The 23,058-nt window shown below is 45.0% G+C and overlaps 1 protein-coding gene across 1 annotated transcript in view; it reads left to right on the top strand.

Annotated features, from left to right (window-relative positions):
• The first annotated feature begins 3,614 nt into the window (after positions 1 to 3,614).
• Positions 3,615 to 23,058, top strand: part of MGAT4B (alpha-1,3-mannosyl-glycoprotein 4-beta-N-acetylglucosaminyltransferase B) — a 381,341-nt gene continuing 361,897 nt past the window's right edge. Inside the window, exon 1 of the mRNA XM_077266297.1 lies at positions 3,615 to 3,898. Coding sequence (XP_077122412.1) covers positions 3,802 to 3,898 — 97 coding nt within the window. The 5' untranslated portion in view covers positions 3,615 to 3,801. The remainder of the gene's footprint in view (positions 3,899 to 23,058) is intronic.

Raw genomic sequence — 23,058 nt, 5'->3', positions numbered from 1 at the left:
AGATCTTATGACTATACTGCAAGGTGTTTTAATCCACTGAAGATACAGCCATCTTTGGTCTTTAAGTTTTGGGGGTTTTTTTCCTCTTTTTCAAAAAGCCATAACTTTTTTTAGTTTTCCATCAAGGTGAGAAAAAAACAACACAATTTGGACATTGTTTTGTGGGGTTCAGTTTTTACAAAGTAACTGTTTTGTTTGTCTGTTTTACTATTTAAAAATAAACTTTTGCAATATTGTTAATTTTAAACTGCAAATATACTGAAAAAAGAGGCTGATGAACACTCCATTAAATTGCAGATATATAGGTTTTTAAAGGGTAGGGCACCTATTATATTCAATTTTACCCTTCAACCAAGGGATTGATGGCAGAGACTCTTCTTTGGGAGCATTGAATTGTTTCCCCTATCAAAGAATGCCAATGCAGGCATTGCATGAAAACAAACAACTCCACACCGTATCAACAGAAGTTTGCAAAAGACAATTGATAATCTGTTAAACTAAATAACAAGAAGGAGAAGAGAGAAGAGAAGAAATGTTTGTAGGGACCATGAGGACAAATCACTAAAAGACAGACAGAGTATGTACTATGATACCAGCGTATCAAATATCGTAGAAGGATAAGGTAGAAATTATCTTTGCATATTTTGGTTCATCGATGACGATAAGAAGGATTCCCAATGAAACCATTTTGCAGCCACTTTGTTAGCTGCCTCTTGTGTATGGGCTATCAGGAATTCCATCCGGAGAACTCTAGCCACCTCCACAAACTATTCCTCTAGCGAAGACGGTTCTAAAGACTTCCAGTGTCGTGGAATTACCACCTTGGCGGCCTGAGGAAGGTGCCTCAATAGTAATTTCTTGAAAGCATTCTTAAGCATGGGAAACATAAATAGTAGAATTGCTTCCGGGCTTTTAGGGATTGACACTCCCGTCATTTCTTTACTCGCTTTAAGAACACCTTCCCAGAAGGCCGCCAAGGCCAGGAATGCCCATCATATATGCCACATCTAACCCACATGGGCCCCACATCACCAGCACCAGTTGGATACTCCCGGGAACCGTTTATGCAAGACCGAAGGAACACGATGCCATCTAGATACTATTTTATAACTAGTTTCCTGAGCTTTAGTGGCTATATTAGATTTATGAGAGAGTTGGAAACATTTATACCATTGTTCTCTTGTAAAGGTTTGATGGAGCTCCATTTCCCACACCTTACAAAAAGGGGGAAGCATAACCAGATCACTATCTAATAGAAGCTTATAGATATCGGAGATTGTGTGTACAGGGTCAGTGGGAGCCATACATAGGAATTCACACGAAGAAAGGGGGCGCACCCATTCTAAATGATTGGCAAATGTAGAGAAAAAATGCTCTAGTTGAATGTATTCAAAAGAATATCTCGCTTTCTGTGGACGATCACCTAGAATAGCTGAGAGGGGAAGCAATACACCCTCAGGGGCCACATGATAAAGACGCAAGGGGTTTCTCTTGGAGCTACCCAAAAAAAAGGCTTGAGGAGACACCTGATGGGAATTTTGGTTTATCTATTATTGGGGATAATGGTCCTAATGGGTCAATTAGAATTCCCTTTATACTAGGAATGTGGATAGTTTTGAGTGTTTGCCTGAGACTAAATGGTATAGAGATGTTATTTCGGGCCAAAATAGGCCAAGTCCATGGTAGAGTGAAAACTGATGCAAGACAAGACTCATAGGCCATACGTGCCCACAGTTTAGATTCTCTACAGTGAGGAATATCTAAGATTCTTGCATGGGCGGACGCCAGATAGTATTTTCAGCAGTCCGGCAAACCTACACCCCCAAATCTTTTGGAAGCAGCAAAACAGTACTACGAATTCTTGTGTGTCCCGCCGACCAACCAAATTGTCTGAATTTACGTTGGACCCTCATCCAGGAGGACTATGGGATTTATATCGGGATAGTTTGTAGTAAATACAAAAGTCTAGGCAATACAGTCAATTTGAGGATGCTTGCCTGGCCAAACCAGGAGAATTCTCCACGGTTCCAGGAATTAAGATCCTCTTCCAATCTGGACAAAAATTGGCAAAAGTTCAAGTCAAACAACTCTGATAAATCTGCCAAAATAATGGTGCCCAAGTAGTTAATATGATTATTTGAGGGTCATTTAAATGGAAAATTAGATTTCAGAATATTCACCATTCGCAAGGGTAGGGAAATATTCATGGATTCAGATTTTTCGAGATTGATCTTAAAATTGGACCAACTACTAAAACGTGCCAGCTCAGACATCAGGAGAGGAAGTGAGATTTGTGGATTAGTTAAATAAATTGGCAGGTCATCAGCAAATGCAGAACACTTATACTCTGAGCCCCCTATTTTGATTCACCATATATCAGTAAGTAAAAGTAAACGCTCCTAGAGAAGAATCTTTAGTGGAGCGTAAATTCACATATTGGGCGCCCCAAGCTTCAAAACCCCATATTTCAACAAGAACGTTAAAAAAAAAGGTTCTATCAGCCCCTCTGCCGCTTTTTAGAGATTTATGCAGTTCAAAATTAAAAAAAATATATTGTGAAAGGAGAAATAAACAAAATAACCCCCCAAAATGTTGGCTTTAGTCACCATATAATGACCACTATAACTCTTGTATTGCTTGGTTGAGGGTTCATACGACTTTCTGATCTCTTTTTACTCCATTTCTTCCTTTTTTATGTGGGGGGGGGGGGGGGGGGAATGTGGCCAAAGACCAGCGATCAGTCTATTTCCAATTTTCTTTTCCATTTTGGTGTAAGGCCTCAAATATTTTGATATTTCATATAGTTCATACAATTACATGAACGTTGAGATCAAAGAGATTCAGATTTCACTATTGGCTTTCGGGAATAGGGCGTCATTTAACCATTTCTTTAATGATTCTCATATTTTAGGAGACTTCATACTGCGACCACTTGATCACAAATAATGCAGCCTGTTGTACAATTACGGCATGGCACGGCAGCCAGTAGGCCCCAGTTACCATGACAACCAATAGCACCCCGCGATCACGACTGACAGTGGCATCTAAGAGGTTAACAATGTGCAGTCAGTAACCGTTACTCTCTCGGATGCTGCCTGTATAGAGCGTTCCTCAGCTCCTGAAAAATATTTTTTCAAAAATGGAAAAAATTAAAGTTCATATTTGTCCCAAAACATATTTTGGTAAATAAAACGTAATAATAAAACCTACAATGTTTGGTATCACCGAGTGCGTAACTGTCCGACCCAATGAAATATCATCATATTTATCCCAAACAGGAAACACAAGGAGGAAAAATGGAAAGAGAAGAGGGGCCTACACTGAAACTCTAAACTTGGAGTCAACCCTGACAAGAACCAATCAAATGCCCCCTTTCATGTTCTACTCCACTACAAGAAAATGAAAGCCAGCCCGTGATTGGTTGGTACTGACGGAGGTTTTCTATTGGACGCCTTGTCCTGTTATAACCTGCGGCGCACGATGTAATACCTAGAATGTGACGTGCTCGCCACCGCCGCGCACAGAACACCGCTGGCAGCTGACAGTTGTTGTTTCGCCGGAGCAGTATGACGTCACGGGTGCGCGCTCCCGCGTCCCCGCCCCCGTCAGGCTCGTCACTCGGGTGGCCGGGGCCGCGCCTCTGTGCAGCGCTCCGCTGTGTCTCTTCTGTCAGTCGTCGCTCCCGGGAGCTTAGTGCTGCTACACGCCGCGGATAGAGAGGGCTACACCGTACATCATCCTCCTCCGACCCCCGGACATGCAGCCGCCCCCGCCCAGGCTGAGGAGCAGCAGGAGGAGGAGATGAGGCTCCGCAATGGCACTTTCTTGACTCTGCTCGCCTTCTGCTTTTGCATCTTTCTCTCCCTGTCCTGGTACACGGCATTCAGCGGGCAGAAAGGTGAGCTCCGGCCCCCGGGGGCCATTTATTTCTCCAAGGTCACTGGGGGGCTTTTCCTTTGTGCCCCCTGATGTGGATATTGTCTGTGCCCAGCTGGGAATGGAGTCGCCTCCTGGCATGTCACCAGGCTGCTGGGTATGCCCAGGTGCAATGCTCTCACCCATAGGATGCTGAGGAAGTCCATAAGTGTGCCCATGTGGTGGCATAGAGCATACCCGACTGGTAGTGATGGCACTGCCTGGCATGTGGTAGTATAGAGCATACCCAACTGGTAGTAATGGCACAGCCTGCCATGTGGTAGTATAGAGCATACCCAACTGGTAGTAATGGCACCGCCTGGCATGTGGCAGTATAGAGCATACCCAACTGGTAGTAATGGCACCGCCTGGCATGTGGCAGTATAGAGCATACCCAACTGGTAGTAATGGCACTGCCTGGCATGTGGTAGTATAGAGCATACCCAACTGGTAGTAATGGCACCGCCTGGCATGTGGTAGTATAGAGCATACCCAACTGGTAGTGATGGCACCGCCTGGCATGTGGTAGTATAGAGCATACCCAACTGGTAGTAATGGCACCGCCTGCCATGTGGTGGTATAGAGCATGCCCGACTGGTAGTGATGGCACCGCCTGGCATGTGGTAGTATAGAGTATACCCAACTGGTAGTAATGGCACAGCCTGCCATGTGGTAGTATAGAGCATACCCAACTGGTAGTAATGGCACCGCCTGGCATGTGGCAGTATAGAGCATACCCAACTGGTAGTAATGGCACCGCCTGGCATGTGGCAGTATAGAGCATACCCAACTGGTAGTAATGGCACCGCCTGGCATGTGGTAGTATAGAGCATACCCAACTGGTAGTGATGGCACCGCCTGGCATGTGGTAGTATAGAGCATACCCAACTGGTAGTGATGGCACCGCCTGGCATGTGGTAGTATAGAGCATACCCAACTGGTAGTGATGGCACTGCCTGGCATGTGGTAGTATAGAGCATACCCAACTGGTAGTGATGGCACTGCCTGGCATGTGGTAGTATAGAGCATACCCAACTGGTAGTGATGGCACCGCCTGGCATGTAGTATAGAGCATACCCAACTGGTAGTGATGGCACCGCCTGGCATGTAGTATAGAGCATACCCAACTGGTAGTAATGGCACTGCCTGGCATGTGGCAGTATAGAGCATACCCGCCTGGCATGTGGTAGTATAGAGAATACCCAACTGGTAGTAATGGCACCGCCTGGTATGTGGTAGTTTAGAGCATACCCAACTGGTAGTAATGGCACCGCCTGGCTTGTGGCAGTATAGAGCATACCCGCCTGACATGTGGTAGTATAGAGCATACCCAACTGGTAGTAATGGCACCGCCTGGTATGTGGTAGTTTAGAGCATACCCAACTGGTAGTAATGGCACTGCCTGGCATGTGGCAGTATAGAGCATACCCGCCTGGCATGTGGTAGTATAGAGCATACCCAACTGGTAGTAATGGCACCGCCTGGTATGTGGTAGTTTAGAGCATACCCAACTGGTAGTAATGGCACCGCCTGGCTTGTGGTAGTACAGAGCATACCCATGTGGTAGTAATGGCACTGCCTGGCATGTGGTAGTATAGAGCATACCCAACTGGTAGTAATGGCACTGCCTGGCATGTGGTAGTATAGAGCATACCCAGCTGGTAGTAATGGCACTGCCTGACATGTGGTAGTATACAGCATACCCACCTGGTAGTAATGGCATCGCCTGGCATGTGGTAGTATACAGCATATCCAACTGGTAGTAATGGCACTGCCTGGCATGTGGCAGTATAGAGCATACCCAACTGGTAGTAATGGCACCGCCTGGCATGTGGCAGTATAGAGCATACCCAACTGGTAGTAATGGCACCGCCTGGCATGTGGCAGTATAGAGCATACCCAACTGGTAGTAATGGCACCGCCTGGCATGTGGTAGTATAGAGCATACCCAACTGGTAGTAATGGCACCGCCTGGCATGTGGTAGTATAGAGCATACCCAACTGGTAGTAATGGCACTGCCTGGCATGTGGTAGTATAGAGCATACCCAACTGGTAGTAATGCCATCGCCTGGCATGTGACAGTATGGAGCATACCCAACTGGTAGTAATGGCACTGCCTGGCATGTGGTAGTATAGAGCATATCCAACTGGTAGTAATGGCACTGCCTGGCATGTGGTAGTATAGAGCATACCCAACTGGTAGTAATGCCATCGCCTGGCATGTGACAGTATGGAGCATACCCAACTGGTAGTAATGGCACTGCCTGGCATGTGGTGGACACTAGCTCCCTGGTATGTGGCAACGGTCATGTGTTTAGGCTACGTTCACATTTGCGTTGTGCGCCGCAGCGTCGGCGCCGCAACGCACAACGCAAACAAAAACCGCAGTTGCGTTTTGAACAAAAAACGCTGCGTTTTGCGCCGCATGCGCCCCCCCAAAATCTATACAATGTTTTGCATATTTATTGGAAAACGCATGCGTCGTACAACGCACCACGACGCAAGTACTTGCGTCGTCTGCGTTGTCAATACAAATCAATGGGAAAAAAGGCGCATCGACGACGCAAACACGACGCATGCGTTTTTTAAAAAGTCAGCGCCGCAAAAAAAATGCAACATGTTGCGTTTGCCGCGCCCTGACAGGTGCGCCCTAACGCCGCATGCGGCGTACGACGCACCAAAACGCATGACAACGCATGTACATGCGGCGCCATGCGGCCCCAATGTTAAAGATAGGGCCGCACGACGCATGCGTTTTGTTGCGGCGACGACGCTGCGGCGCAGAACGCAAATGTGAACGTAGCCTTACTGATGTGTGTGTGCTTGGCTGATATTTTGGCACCAATTTTGTGTTGATATACCCCTGGTGTTTGTCAGGTGTATTAGGACTCTCATGATGCCACCTTTATAACCCATAGATTTGTGCCTAGAGGAGATGCGGACACAGTGTGGCACATGTTCTGTATTGGGTATATGCGCCATGTGAGTTCTGCATGTGTTCCTAATGGGGTTATCTACCTTTTCTTGGTGACGGATTTGGACTCTAATTATGCCCAGGCGTGTGCCAGGAGTGTTGGGTATGGCAGGGCGATGCATGTAACAAAAGTTTTAAGTATTGTTGGTAACAGTGCCACCCACTAGCTTGTGGCAGGAATGCCGAGCATTCGGTTGCTGATGTTGGCACCACTTTCATGTTTTATACTGGAGATGACGTGCATGCCTGCTGGGAATGTCGCTATTATAGCCTGTGTTATAGGCCAGAGCTGGTCAGTGCTGTCAGGAGGGTTCTTGATGGAGAGTTTAGCAGAGGTCCTATGGTGGAGTGAGGCACTGTACTGCCTGATTACTGTGCTGCCTGATGATGAGGCTTCTCAGAAAGCAAATCACCAGAGCAGTATCTCTGTGGACATTGAGCTAATAAGGAATTCTGGGAGATTTCAGCCCTGGACGCTGCAGAATTATCACTGTATTTCTTTATTAGTACGCCGTATGTAATGTCATGTGCTTACAAAGCACTGTGTAGATCATCTCTATATATAAGACGTGTGTAATGATGCATCCCATCTGGAGGAATTTAACTCTGAAAACAGTGACCACTTAGATCCTGAGAAATGGACCTTAAAGTCACCTGTGTGAGATCACTGCTACATTCCCTTTTCTAGGCTCAAAGTAATTGAAGCTGAGCTTCAGCATCCACGCTTGCACAGGGGACCTTTATTCTTGGTGGTGGTCCCAGTGATCATACATTTAATTGTCCTGACACATACCCCCAGGAAGAAGCTATAAAGCGAAACATAGGTTGGGGTCCTTTGTCCTGTGCCCCAGCCCACTCAGGTCGTATCTGTAGTGCTCTGTGATGATGTCTTTTGATTGCTTCTTTGATTCTTGTTCTCATACTCTTATGGATTGGCAGCCTTTAGGTTAACAACTGTGTATATCGAGGCCGACACCTTTACCCTACACCAGTAGTTTTATTTCTATGCCTTGTTATCCCAAATGCACCAGCACTTTATCTTATATGGTACATCTGTATATTGGATTTTTGCAAATTATACAACTTCTTTGGTTTCTCCAACATATTTTACTGCACATTCATAGCTTCCACTGTTTGTTCAGCTCCTATTAATCCAGTTCAATTTTAACGATCACAATTCTGATTGACCACTAGGCATCATAAATATATGTGGCGATTGTCACTGCACAGGCATTTCTGCACCTTTTTCATCTTCTTTTAGTATTGTTTTATATATTTGTTCAATAAATATTGTTACATTTTTTTTAATTTGGGCTTTTTTTGTTTGCCTTTTTTTTGGAGTTTTATTACCGGTCCTAGTATTTAGTGGGAATACCCCTTAAGTTATCCGGAGGACCCAGTTATTTTCTACACTGGGCACTTTCTCCTCCTGGATTGATGGTGAAGCAGAGTATATCTAAAATGACCTTGGCATTAGGGGGGCACTTGGAAACTGCCCATGCCAGCGTCTCTTCTATATCCAAGTGACATGGGCAAGAATGAGCCCTCACTTCATACCTCATCCCCTTGTGCCAAGGTGTAAATGTTCTGTAAGTCGTTCTTTAGGACGCTTCATTCTGGGGTCACACTTCACCACCTAGAAGCCAATGATGTTATTCTGCCCAGTAGTAAGAGGGCACATGCCATCAAATAATTACAAAAAGTGCTATGCCTCATCCATGCGATATAATGTAAGCCTGTCAGCCGGCCGTGCTTGTCCGCTCCCGTCATGCATCAGTGCTCTAGCAACAGCCTCTCATTCATTGATTGCAATATTTCGCCTCACAGCCCTCATCGTCTTCACCTGTCCTTGGATACTGTTGTAAAAAGATGTCGGAAAGCAAGCGTCATCCTCTGTACTGGGACTTCATGGGCCTCCTGTCCTCCGCAGTGTGGGATCCTCTGTCACAGTCGGCTTATAATACATGTGCTTTCTTTTATAGAGCGCTGCGTCCCAGGATTGTTCTCGTCTCGTTCCCTTTGTTTCTTGTGTTTCCTGATTTCATCTTATTACCGTTGTAAAAATAGTAATGGGTTTTGGATGTTTCTTACTTTCAGATGAGCTTTTTCTTCCAGAGCATTTTCTTAGATTTGTGGCCTTATTCATTTATTTTTTTCAGGACGCAGTGTAATTTGGGTAAAACATTGATTTTGTTTTTGTTATTTAACTTTTTAAAAATGTAGAAAAATAAAAATGCTACAAAGTGCTTGAACATGTCATGGCACAGGCCTGGAGCTCTGCCCATGTACTGACAAAGGAGCCAGCTGAATATTGGCGCAGACACTGACGGGATGGTTAGGATCATAGACGATATAGATGCCAACCATTCATTAAAGTAGTCATGCCATGGGACGGGTGCTCGCTCCGTCACCCCGTTACAGGCGTAGCCTACTAGGACGCCTGTCGCCATCATTCTGACAGGCATGACACACTGCAATGCAGAAGTTTTGCATTGTATTTTATAAGCAGACAAGTTTCCCAGTGGCACAGAAAAGTGACACATTTTTAAAAATACTAATACCTTTTTTTTTTTTTTTTTTTTTAATGTACCTTATTTTTATCTTCTCAAACCTCCGTTTTAAAAAGGAGTTTTTTGCAAGACATACGTCTAAACAAGACCTTATAGAAAGTTTGCTAACTTTTTGGCTAGTTTTGTTTCAGCCCCGGTGGTCATACACCACGAGTATGAATGAGGCTCAGTATACTTTTGTGTCAGAGGCAGATTCCTTCATTTAGACAATCAGATGCAGTGTGTATATCTGACAGTTTTCATGTGACGGGTGAGTGACTGTCACATTGAATGTTGCCTGCCACACTGCCCTGTGATCTCTGCCCTGGCACGGTGCCATCTTCCTGTCCTAATGTTTTCACTGTCTTGTACTTTCTTGTGTTGTGTATATACATTGCTACCTGGAACTGTGGGTCATCTGTCATACAATGTCTTTCTGAGAAACCGATCTCTCATAAATGAACACCATGTTGCATTCCTCCTCGCTGGCGTAAACCTGATAAAACTGTTACACCAGCATGGCGGCAACATCGATAATTAGGCCATGGGTCACTATGGGAGTATCTAGGAGGTCTGCAGCTCGTGAATGTCATGGTTGAATTGACCAGTGACAAATATAATGCTTTAGTTTAGTGCTGCAAGATTCCTTCTGAATTAGCAGTATTCATTCTCCGGATCAGTGGAGGTCCTGGATGTCAGACCTCGAAGCAGTGACATATCCTAGCAGTATGCATTCACTTTGTAATATAGGTTCTGTAATTCATGTAAAGGGGCATACTTGCCTAATGTTCTGCAAATTTAAATTATATTGCAGTCATATTATATTGCACTGTGTACTTACAATTGCTCATTTTGTCCTTCTACCCAGCTAATTCTTCTCTATTCTGTGCTATGTAGAGACAGGAAGTCTCTTTTCCTAAAATTTATCATTCCCCTCTTCAACTCCTCACCCAGATGCTCTCCTCCACCCTTTTGCAGTGACTCCTGACTTTTACACAGGCAAAATTGTCCTCCTGTTTCTGCATAGAGTTTAGAAGGATTCCGCTAGTCAGTTTTTAATCACGTGATGTCATACTTAATGGAAAAGAAAAGGATTAGATGGGTAGAAAGGCAAAATGAGCAATTGTAAGTACAGTGCTATATAATATGATGGACTGCAATATATTAAGAGGATAAAAAAATTGATGGGAGGAGTGCTTCTTTGAGAAGAGAAATCTATGCCAGTTTTTCTTATTCAATTATGTTTTGTACATCAAATTCTTCAAAGTGAGCACCTACATCATGAATTTTGTGCAAAATAAAAAGTGCTCTATTTTTGCTGTGTAACCGCCTTTGTGAATTTTTTTTATTTTTCTTTTGTGCACAAAGATAATGCATGTTCCACGAAGGTCCAAAATGTGTACAAAAATATCTGGATTAAAATGACTCCAGAGATGGACTGCAAAAATGAAACTTTTTTTTTTTTTTTTAACTTTTTAATTTCTCTAAAGGTTGCAAACGATGAATGAGTTGAAAATATCTCTAAACCATAAATCCTGCCTACAACATATAAAAAAAACCCGCAGGCAAACGCGCATAAAATAGACTTTACAAAAAGTGCGAATGAAAGCTATCAACAACTAAATAGAAACCGGCGTAAATGCAATAATGAATGTCACCCATAGTGTCTGTGTGATATAGCTGCCAGTGTTTTAACCATGCGGTGACTTCTGTGCCACCATATGGGGCTGCGCTAGTGCCGAGGCTCACATGTCTGCACCATGAGGACATGCAGTCACCATGGATCACATGTACACGTGCAACCCAATATGCCATCATTTTTAAGTTTGGGAATATCCTTTTAAAATTGTGTTGATGAGCAAGCCGGTGTGAATCACTAAATATCGGCTCCTTGAGTATATGACTTGCTTGTTTGTGGATTGAATACTTCTCTTTTGAGCTCGCTCTTTCTGCTGCCTTTGTGTCTGTATGTGACAGTGCCGTGTGGAGCACATGAAAACATTATTACTCCGATTGAATGAAAGTTCAACCTCACATTTTGTGCAGATATCGCTCCGCCGCCTCCTGGATATGATCCGCTTATTTGGCAGCGCAGTCATTACTTATCCTGCCAGAGATGGCGTCTCACTGTACCAGGCAGATATCGATTTTGCTGTACGATTCATCTTTTGTAAGGACAGTCTGTCCAGAATGAAGTTACCATGTCTCCGCTGATAGAGACTCTGTGTGCGCTCCTGTCATGCCGGGGGAGAGATGATGAGCTCCGTTCATGTGCTGGGAGAGATGGATCAGCTGCTCTCATGGATATTGCTACTTACTGGGTTCCTGGTAATGGCACTGTGTGTGTGTGTGTGTGTGTGTGTGTGTGTGTGTGTGTGTGTGTGTGTGTGTGTGTGTGTGTGTGTGACCCTCCAAACGTCTTGTAGAAGTCAGGACCCCATGTTCAGAGCAATGATTGGGGCTTCACTATACTACACACGTAAAGGGAACCTGTCACCCCCAAAATGGAAGGTGAGCTAAGCGCACCGGCATCAGGGGCTTATCTACAGCATTCTGTAATGCTGTAGATAAGCCCCTGATGTAACCTGAAAGATGAGAAAAAAGAGGTTAGATTATACTCACCCAGGGGCGGTCCCGCTGCAGTCCAGGTCCGTTGGGTGTCGCGGTCCGGTCCAGCGCCTCCCATCTTCATAGCACGGCGCAGGCGTACCTTATCTGCCCTGGGCCTTTCTGACCTTTCCCGGCGCCTGCGCACTGCAGTACTGTGCCCTCAACAGGGCAGACAAAGTACGCCTGCGCCGGAGCCGCAGCGTGAAGACAAGAAGAGGACGTCATCGTAAGAAGATGGGAGGCCCAGGACCAGACCGCGACGCCCATCGGACCAGAACCGCAGCGGGACCGCCCCTGGGTGAGTATAATCTAACCTCTTTTTATCATCTTTCAGGATACATCGGGGGCTTATCTACAGCATTACAGAATGCTGTAGATAAGCCCCTGATGCTGGTGGGCTTAGCTCAACTTCCATTTTGGGGGTGACAGGTTCCCTTTAATTGCTTTATACATTCTCCTTATAAACGCCCTCCGTGATGTTTATGACCCCTACCCCCGTTAGCATTTTGATTGCACCCTTGAATGTAAGTTAGTTCTCCATAAGACAGAAAACTTAAACTTCCCCTGTAGCGCCACCTATAGGTAGGAACCATGCCAATGTACTCTACAGGCAATCCTTCCCAGGGAAAAGTGTGCTAAGGTCCATTTACACACACTGCACGGTTATTGAGAATGCGCGTCCCTAAGAATGCTTCTTTTGTGATGATCTTGCAGTCTAAACGGGCTGCCGATGAGGGTGCAGAACACGGTCACATAAAATCATCTTTTCAGTGGCACAAAACCTCATCATTCCCGCCATCCTCTCATGCAGTGGTGCACACAGTAGAGGGCCCCTATGCAAGAACAGTCTGTGGGCCCCTCGTACCTGCCTGCTGATTGGAATGTGAAGTGGCCCCCTGTGCGGCGGTTCCATCCCTGATCTTATGTATACAGGACCTGTGAACAGCAGCAGCCTATATATACCATCTATTACAGATCGTACAGTGCACATCTGGAGCGGGCTCCGCCTGTGTAAACCGGCAATCAACAGACCGGTAGCTGATCGGCGGCATACTGCCTCTAGTCAGGTAATGTGCAGGGGCTCGGTCAGCACAGAAGGACTGTTCACACCAAGTACAGGCGCTCGGTGCGTCACGGCGGCCAGTCATTTATATACTCCTCCCCGCCTGCTTGTTTTCTATCCTTCTCCGCTCTCCTCTGGCTCTAGGAGGACAGAGCTGTCAATCATAGAAGATGAGGCAGGAGATACAGGGAAAACAAGCAGGCGGGAAGGTGTATTTGTGATTGCACCGAGCAGCAGGACTTCTGACATTCTGTGCTGACAGTCCCTTTTATGGCTAGGTTCCCATTATGAGTTGTTGCGGAGTGTTTTTTTTTTTTTTTTTTTGTACTCTGCATATTTATTAAAAAAATAAAAAGTAACACATTTTTATTGAATGGGTGCAGAGAATCTGCAGCATCAAAAGCTGGAAACGTAGCCTAAGGTGTCTCATTCCTATGTCAGCAGGACACGAATGACATCCAAATGCTGGCTGTGTTTCCCCCCATAGACTTGCATTGGCATGTTTTTGGTCTGCACTCTGACCAAATTACAGACTTGTCTCCGTGATTTTGTGCAGACCGCCCAGTCCCTATAAATACAGACATGTGAACAGCGCCATAGAGTAGAATAGGTGTGAGTTCTATCTGTGAAAAAAACCCACAGAACTCGTATGACTAAAACTAGCATCTGAATGAGCCCTAAGACCCTGTACTCTGGCTGGATCTCAAGGAGAACGCGCGGACCCCGAGTGTTGGTATATCACCTACTATAGGACCGCTTCTTACATGGGACAGCAATGTCTAGCACGAGCGCTACTAGGGGCCCCATACACTTCAGATAGTTGTTAGCCTTAATTTGTTGGGTAGAGTCAGGAGGCCCCTATATACATAACACGGTTTGCCGATCCCTCCTATATCGGCGGGATTACTGATCCCTCCTGTATCGGCGGGATTACTGATCCCTCCTGTATCGGCGGGACTGACTGTAGAGTAATGTGTGTGGTGGCCTCAGGTGTATGACATGCATGTAAAAGGAACATTGTGGACCATGCAAACGGCTGATTGACCGGAGTGCGGAAAGTTGGATCCCCACCGATCTGATATGGGTGACCTAGTCTCTATCCTCCATTTATGTTGTGGTCTCAGATAATTCCTTTAAAGGGCTTTTCTGAGGTTAAAAACAAATATTTACATAAATGTACATTTAGATGAATGTGGCTGAGCTGCTATACCTCACTGAGCCTATTGACAAGGGTGGCACTGTCACTGGGAACAGCCCCCCAAATTTGTAATCCTAAGGTGCTTAGGTATTTTTCCAATAACGCACATTTCTCGTCAGTGCTGGAATACTGGGGGACACACGGGCTAGTGTTGGGTGTCACCCAGCTTCACTAGACTTCTTGCCTATCTGGCGGGTTTGTGATGTTGCATTTGTCAGTGTTGCCGGTCCTCTACGTGGAAGCGTAAACTAGAGCGAGCGTATAACTAATGATACTTGTGAGCTGCAGTAAACGGCGGCGCGGTTTGCTCTTGACTAATGGCACATGGAGTGTAGCGCCGGTTGTTTCACGAGCTGTAATTGTTCACATGGCGCTGCCATGAATTTGTTTTTCTCATTGTTATCTCCGATGAATGTGCTGGAGCATATCCTGAGCTGGAATTGGCAGCGTTTATCGCTCGCGAGCAGCAAATAGTAACAACTTCAAATCTCTATCTCTCCGGTGTCTCCAAAAATATCCTGTTTGCACTCTGCCGGCTGTGCTCTTGTAATGTAGATTTAATTGTCGTTGGGTTTTGTTTTAATTTTTTGTAACATACTTTTAGTTTCTTACTTTCCTTTCCATGTTACATATCCCCAATTTGTCCTGGTCTTTCCTCTTTTCTGTATTATGACATTGATTTTGTTTCATGATTGTTATTAAAGTGATTTTCATATACGCTTGTTGTTCATATACGCGATGATCCGTTAATAAAGGGGCGTTTAATGAAGGAATCTCTTGTCTTGTCCAGAGTGTCTCTTGTCCTGGAGGATCTGTCCTGCGTTATATAAGGAATTGTGTTCTGCTTCATTTTCCCTGTGGACGGGAAAGTAAATGTAACCATAATCACTTATAATTAATTTACAGGTGATGATTAGGGGTCCAAGAGGGAAAGGGGACGCTGTAATTAACCATTTGTCAAGGGACCTTCGTAAAAGCAGAGACTATCCAAAGTGTGGCACGCCTACTAAGAACTCGTGCACACAGCTGAGCCTTACACATGGACGTGTAGTGTGGCACATAGTCACCGATGGACTGTGATACCAATCCATGTTAAAGGTACCCATACACATTGGTTAGCTGTCAGCTAACCAATAATTCAACCATCTGCTATCACTCTTCAGTTCCCTGGCTATGTGTTTTGAGTCATTTTCATGCTGGAAGACCCAGCCATCACCCATCTTCAATGCTCTTACTGAGGGGAGGAGGTTGTTGGTTAAAATCTTGCGATATATGATTCCGTCCATCCTCCCTTCAATGCGGTGCAGTCGTCATGTCCCCTTGCAGAAAAGTACCCTCAAAGTATGATGTTTTCCCCACCATTCTTCATGGTTGGGATGGCGTTTTTGGGGTTGCACTCATCCATCTTCTTCCTCCAAATACGATGAGTGGAGTGGATACCAAAAAGTTCTATTTTGCTCTCCTCTGACCACATGACCTTCTCCCATGCCTCCTGGAACATCCAGATGGTCATTGGCGAACTTCAAACTGACCTGGACATGTCAGTAAAATGTTGTGAATGAATGGAGTTCAGGGGAATGTCCTGTAGTTACCTTGATTCGCTGTGATGCGCCCCCTGCTGGATGTCCTCATATGAACTCGAGCCTTTTTCCCACGCTCGAGTTCATATGAGGACATCCATCAGGGGGCTCATCACCGCGAATCAAGGTAACTACAGGACATTCCCCTGAACTCCATTCATTCACAACATTTTACAGACAGGAGCGGGTGCATTAGCCTAGCTCCTGGCTGTAAAATGATTTAACCCCTTCAGATGGATTTACATCGTGGGACTGACGGAAAGACGGAAGGTATGGAATATTGTTGTTTGTTTTGTTAAACTTTGTTTCAGGTGACAAGGGTCTTCAGGTGGATTACCAGTATAATAAAATATTAAAACACCCTGTCTCTTTATTTCATTAAAATACTTGTAAAAAATGTGTGTGTGTTTTATTAACCATTTCGTACTATTGGATTAATAATGGATAGGTGTCATAATTGACACCTCTCCATTATTAATCTGGCTTAATGTCACCTTACAAGAGCAATGTGACATTAACCCTTCATTACCCCATATCCCACCGCTACACGGAAATGGGAAGAGAGAGGCCAAGTGCCAGAATAGGCGCATCTTCCAGATGTGCCTTTTCTGGGGTGGCTGGGGGCAGATGTTTGTAGCCAGGGGGGCCAATAACCATGGACCCTCTCTAGGCTATTAATATCTGACCTCAGTCACTGGCTTATACCACTCTGGCGGAGAAAATTGCGTGGGAGCCCACGCCAATATTTTCAGCGATTTAACCCTTTATTTTACAAGCTACAGTGCCCAAATTTTGCACATACACACTACTAAGTCTACGTTCACATTTGCGGTCTGCGCCGCAGCGTCGAGCGCCGCAGCGTCGCCGCATGCGTCATGTGCCCCTATATTTAACATGGGGGCGCATGGACATGCGTCGCACTTGCGTTTTGCGCCGCATGCATCCCTGCGGCGCACGCGTCCGGGCGCAGAGGACGCAGCAAGTTGCATTTTTGCTGCGTCCAAAATCAATTAAAAAAAGGACGCATGTGGCGCAAAACGCAGCGTTGTGCATGCGTTTTGCTGCGTTTTTGTTTGCGTTGTGCGTTGCTGCGGCGCACAACGCAAATGTGAACGTAGCCTAACAGTAGTGTGGAATATGCAAAAAAAAAGGGATATGAGATGGTTTACTGTATGTAAACCATGTCTCATATCATGTCGGGTTTGTGAAGGAGAAAGAAAAAGCCGGCAATTGAATTACCGGCTTTTCTATAGAACACCGCTGCGTATTTCTCGCAAGTCACACTGCTGGTCCGTGTGGAGTCCGATTTATTTATTTATTTTTTTTCTCGCACCCATAGACTTGCAGTGGCGATTCTCGGCCGAGATACGCTGACAATCGCAGCATGCTGCGATTTCACTCGGATCCTGAATACGGCCGAGAAAATATCGGATGATGGGAGCTGCCCATAGATTAACATTGGGTCGAGCGCTATGCAATTTTTTTTTTTTCTCGCATTGCACTCGTCCGTATTGCGGTCTAGTGTGACCCCGGCCTTAAAGAAAAACTAGCAGGTCTGAGAGCCAGAATTCTTGCTCGTTGGTAGGTGATGAAATACCGTACTTAATTCATGTAATGAAATGCAATTTCATTATTAAAAAATCATACAATGTGATTTTCTGGTTTTTATTTTTAGAGTCTGTTTCTTACAGTTCAAGTGTACCTACGATAAAAATTACAGACCTCTCCATTCTTTGTAGGTGGGAAAACATGAAAAATCGGCAGTGTATCAAATACTTACCGTATTTTCCCCACTGTACATAAAGTGCAACACAGCTTCATCTCAACTAAAAGCCCAGAGCCATAGATCAGGAACAGAACAGACATTTATAGGACATTTCATAAGTTTCCCAAATTCTTATGAAAAACTTTCAGCACATCCTGCATTGTACTAATGAACTCTATCTATCTATCTCATATATAATTGTCTAAGGGGTACTTCCGTCTTTCTGTCGGCAACTTCCGTCACGGAAATCCCGCGTCGCTGATTGGTCTCGCCAGTTGCCTGTCATGGCTGCCGCGAACAATCAGCGACGGGCACAGTCCGCTTAGTCCCTCCCTACTCCCCTGCAAGCAGTGCCCGGCGCCCGCTTCATACTCCCCTCCGATCACCGCTCACACAGGGTTAATGCCAGCGGTAACGGACCGCGTTATACTCGGGTAACGCACTCCGTTACCGCTGCTATTAACTGTGTGTGACCAACTTTTTACTATTGATGCTGCCTATGCAGCATCAATAGTAAAAAGATCTAATGTTAAAAATAATGAAAAACCAAAAAACCTGCTATTCTCACCTTCCGTCGTTCGATGCGCTCTCGCCTGCCGCCATCTTCCGTTCCCAGAGATGCATTGCAAAATTACCCAGAAGACTTAGCGGTCTCGCGTCATCTGGGTAATTTCGCCATGCATCCTGGGAACGGAAGATGGCGGCAGCCGCGCGCGCTTCGCTGGATCCTGGTGGGTGAGTATATAACTATTTTTTATTTTAATAATTTTTTTTTTAACCCCTTCCCGACATGTGACGGTATAGTACGTCACATGTCGGGACCCCCGCTTTGATGTGCGCTCCGGCGGTGAGCGCACATCAAAGTCGCGACATGTCAGCTGTTTTTTACAGCTGACATGTGCGCGCAATAGCGGCGGGTGAAATCGCGATCACCCGCCGCTATTAACTAGTTAAATGCCGCTGTCAAACTCAGACAGCGGCATTTAACTACCGCATCCGGCCGTGCGGCCGGATATGAGCGCATCGCCGACCCCCGTCACATGATCGGGGGTCGGCGATGTGTCAGGAAGGTAACCATAGAGGTCCTTGAGACCTCTATGGTTACTGATTGCCGGTGGCTGTGAGCGGCCCCCTGTGGTCGGCGCTCACAGCACACCTGCATTTTAGCTACATAACAGCGATCTGATGATCGCTGTTATGTAGCAGAGCCGATCGGGCTGTGCCTGCTTCTAGCCTCCCATGGAGGCTATAGAAGCATGGCAAAAGTAAAAAAAAAAAGTTTTTAAAAATGTGAAAAAAATAAAAAAAATATAAAAGTTTAAATCACCCCCCTTTCGCCCCAATCAAAATAAATCAATAAAAAAAAAACCCAACCTACACATATTTGGTATCGCCGCGTTCAGAATCGCCCGATCTATCAATAAAAAAAAAGCATTAACCTGATCGCTAAATGGCGTAATGAGAAAAAAATTCGAAACGCCAGATTTACGTTTTTTTGGTCGCCACGACATTGCATTAAAATGCAATAACGGGCGATCAAAAGAACGTATCTACACCAAAATGCTATCATTAAAAACGCCAGCTCGGCACGCAAAAAATAAGCCCTCACCTGACCCCAGATCACGAAAAATGGAGACGCTACGAGTATCGGAAAATGGCGCAATTTTGTTTTGTTTTGTTTTTTGCAAAGTTTGGAATTTTTTTTCACCACTTAGGTGAAAAATAACCTAGTCATGTTAGGTGTCTATAAACTCGTAGTGACCTGGAGAATCATAATGGCAGGTCAGTTTTAGCATTTAGTGAACCTAGCAAAATAGGCAAGCAAAAAACAAGTGTGGGATTGCACTTTTTTTGCAATTTCACTGCACTTGGAATTTTTTTCCCGTTTTCTAGTACACGACATGCTAAAACCAATGATGTCGTTCAAAAGTACAACTCGTCCCGCAAAAAATAAGCCCTCACATGGCCAAATTGACGGAAAAATAAAAAAGTTATGGCTCTGGGAAGGAGGGTAGCGAAAAACGAAAATGGAAAAACGGAAAAAGCTCCGGGGGTGAAGGGGTTAACAGGGATATGGTGCCCACAATGCTAAATACTACGTGGGCTGTGTTACATACTGCGTGGCTGCTAAATACTACGTGGGCTGTGTTACATACTGCGTGGCTGCTAAATACTACGTGGGCAGTGTTATATACTGCGTGGCCTGTGCTATATACTATGTCGCCTGTGTGCCTGTATTATATACTGCGTGGCTGCTATATACTGCGTGCCCTGTGTTATATACTGTGTGCCCTGTGTTATATACTGCGTGCCCTGTGTTATATACTGCATGGCTGCTATGTACTGCATGGCTGCTATGTACTGCTTGGGCTGTGTTATATACTGCGTGGCCACTGTTATATACTGCGTGGCCTGTATTAATGCATCGGGTATTCTACAGTATGTATGTATATAGCAGCCACATATTATATAGCACAGGCCACGTAGTATTTGTCTGCTATATACTACATGGCTCCTATATACTACGTGGCCTGTGCTAAATACTATGTGGCTGCTACATACATACATACATACATACATACATACATACATACATACATACATACATACATAACCTACAAGTAGTATTCAACCCCCTGCAGATTTAGCAGGTTTACACATTTGGAATTAACTTGGCATTGTGACATTTGGACTGTAGATCAGCCTGGAAGTGTGAAATGCACTGCAGCAAAAAAGAATGTTATTTCTTTGTTTTGTTTTTTTTTTAAAATTGGGAAAAGTCTTTTCAGAGGGTCATTTATTATTCAACCCCTCAACCCACCAGAATTCTGTTTGGTTCCCCTAAAGTATTAAGAAGTAGTTCAGGCACAAAGAACAATGAGCTTCACATGTTTGGATTAATTATCTCTTTTTCCAGCCTTTTCTGACTATTTAAGACCCTCCCCAAACTTGTGAACAGCACTCATACATGGTCAACATGGGAAAGACAAAGGAGCATTCCAAGGCCATCAGAGACAAGATCGTGGAGGGTCACAAGGCTGGCAAGGGGTACAAAACCCTTTCCAAGGAGTTGGGCCTACCTGTCTCCACTGTTGGGAGCATCATCCGAAAGTGGAAGGCTTATGGAACTACTGTTAGCCTTCCACGGCCTGGACAGCCTTTGAAAGTTTCCTCCCGTGCCGAGGCCAGGCTTGTCCGAAGAGTCAAGTCTAACCCAAGGACAACAAGGAAGGAGCTCCGGGAAGATCTCATGGCAGTGGGGACATTGGTTTCAGTCAATACCATAAGTAACGTACTCCACCGCAATGGTCTCCGTTCCAGACGAGCCCGTAAGGTACCTTTACTTTCAAAGCGTCATGTCAAGGCTCCTCTACAGTTTGCTCATGATCACTTGGAGGACTCTGAGACTGACTGGTTCAAGGTTCTCTGGTCTGATGAGACCAAGATCGAGATCTTTGGTGCCATCCACACACGTGACGTTTGGAGACTGGATGGCACTGCATACGACCCCAAGAATACCATCCCTACAGTCAAGCATGGTGGTGGCAGCATCATGCTGTGGGGCTGTTTCTCAGCCAAGGGGCCTGGCCATCTGGTCCGCATCCATGGGAAGATGGATAGCACGGCCTACCTGGAGATTTTGGCCAAGAACCTCCGCTCCTCCATCAAGGATCTTAAGATGGGTCGTCATTTCATCTTCCAACAAGACAACGACCCAAAGCACACAGCCAAGAAAACCAAGGCCTGGTTCAAGAGGCAAAAAAACAAGGTGTTGCAGTGGCCTAGTCAGTCTCCTGACCTTAACCCAATTGAAAACTTGTGGAAGGAGCTCAAGATTAAAGTCCACATGAGACGCCCAAAGAACCTAGATAACTTGGAGAAGATCTGCATGGAGGAGTGGGCCAAGATAACTCCAGAGACCTGTGCCGGCCTGATCAGGTCTTATAAAAGAAGATTATTAGCTGTAATTGCAATCATAGGTTATTCCACAAAATATTAAACATAGGGGTTGAATAATAATTGACCCACACTTTTATGTTTAAAATTTATAAAAATTTAACTGATCAACAAAACTTTTTGGTTTGTAAGATTTATGCATATGTTAATAAATCCTGCTCTTGTTTGAAGGTTCTAACTTATTTGCATCTTATTAAACCTGCTAAATCTCCAGGGGGTTGAATACTACTTTTAGGCACTGTACGTACATACATACATACATACATACATACATACATACATACATACATACATACATACATACATACATATTCTAGAATACCTGATGCGTTAGAATCGGGCCACCATCTAGTTTATTACATCATTTAGGATTCTGTCTATTTTGAACTGACTCCAACTCCATAGCCCTGATTCCAGCAGACGTACTCTTGTCTCCCCCCCAATTTTATCTGTATGGGGGTCTTAATTCCATGTTCCTGTGTATGGTGTCATCATGTCATACAAATAGTATGGCATGTCTGTGCACAGAGATACAGGTAGGTCCTAACATCCCAGACAGGCCTTGTTATGGAGGTGGCCTCCCTTAGGAGAGCTGGAAACATGGTGTAATTAACATCTGAAATCCTTACCGTTCTGATGGTTTTTCCTGCAGGCCTATATCGGATGTTATTACAATTCTGCATCCAAGCGCTCCGCTGTCAGCCACATGATGGCTGCTTTCTTTGTATCGTCTATGGTTCTCTGTAGACAGCAGCTGCTAAGCAACAGGCTTCCAACAATTTGTAGGGTTTGTCTCATTTGGAGAACATGTTTCACGAAAACAAGCGGATTATGGGAGATCCAACTCTGGGAAATCTCCACGGTCAGCTGCCATTACCTGTGGAAGCTTGGAGTTTTTGTTTCTACTTTGATTGTAAACTGCAGAAAACCTTTTCCTATATTAGACTGTTGAGTGATGTTAGTCATATTTGACCTCCTTGAGGTCTCTCTTCGTAGTTCTCGTCACTTCTCTGCTTGTATAAGGTCCTCAGCTGGAGATGGTTGTGTAGATGCGGAGCAGCATATGATGGGGGCAGCGTGATAAAGTATCACCAATGGTGGGAGACAAGATGCTAATGACTGATTTGGCGGAGAAAGATGGCAGAAGCTCCTAATATACAGCCTAAAACCCTGATACAATCCGCATGAAAATGGATTCTGAAGTCCACAGCCTGCTGCTCCTTGTGTAGAAAGGCGGTGAATTTCCACCATAGATGTTGTCTTATCAAATGCATAGTGAGCGCTGTGGCGAAATCCACAAGTCAATTTCTTGAATATTTGCCAACGGTGATCAGTGGATTATAGTTTCCAGCTGCCGCAAGGTTTGGGAGTCTCAGGCTGTGATCTGACATGATGGACTGGCCATGATGTTGTCCACAATAGTTTGGCAATGCTCCATTCATCGCA

Source organism: Ranitomeya variabilis, chromosome 5 (genome assembly GCF_051348905.1).
Source record: "Ranitomeya variabilis isolate aRanVar5 chromosome 5, aRanVar5.hap1, whole genome shotgun sequence".
NCBI classification, from domain to species: domain Eukaryota; kingdom Metazoa; phylum Chordata; class Amphibia; order Anura; family Dendrobatidae; genus Ranitomeya; species Ranitomeya variabilis.
This window is presented reverse-complemented; position numbering and strand designations above follow the sequence as displayed.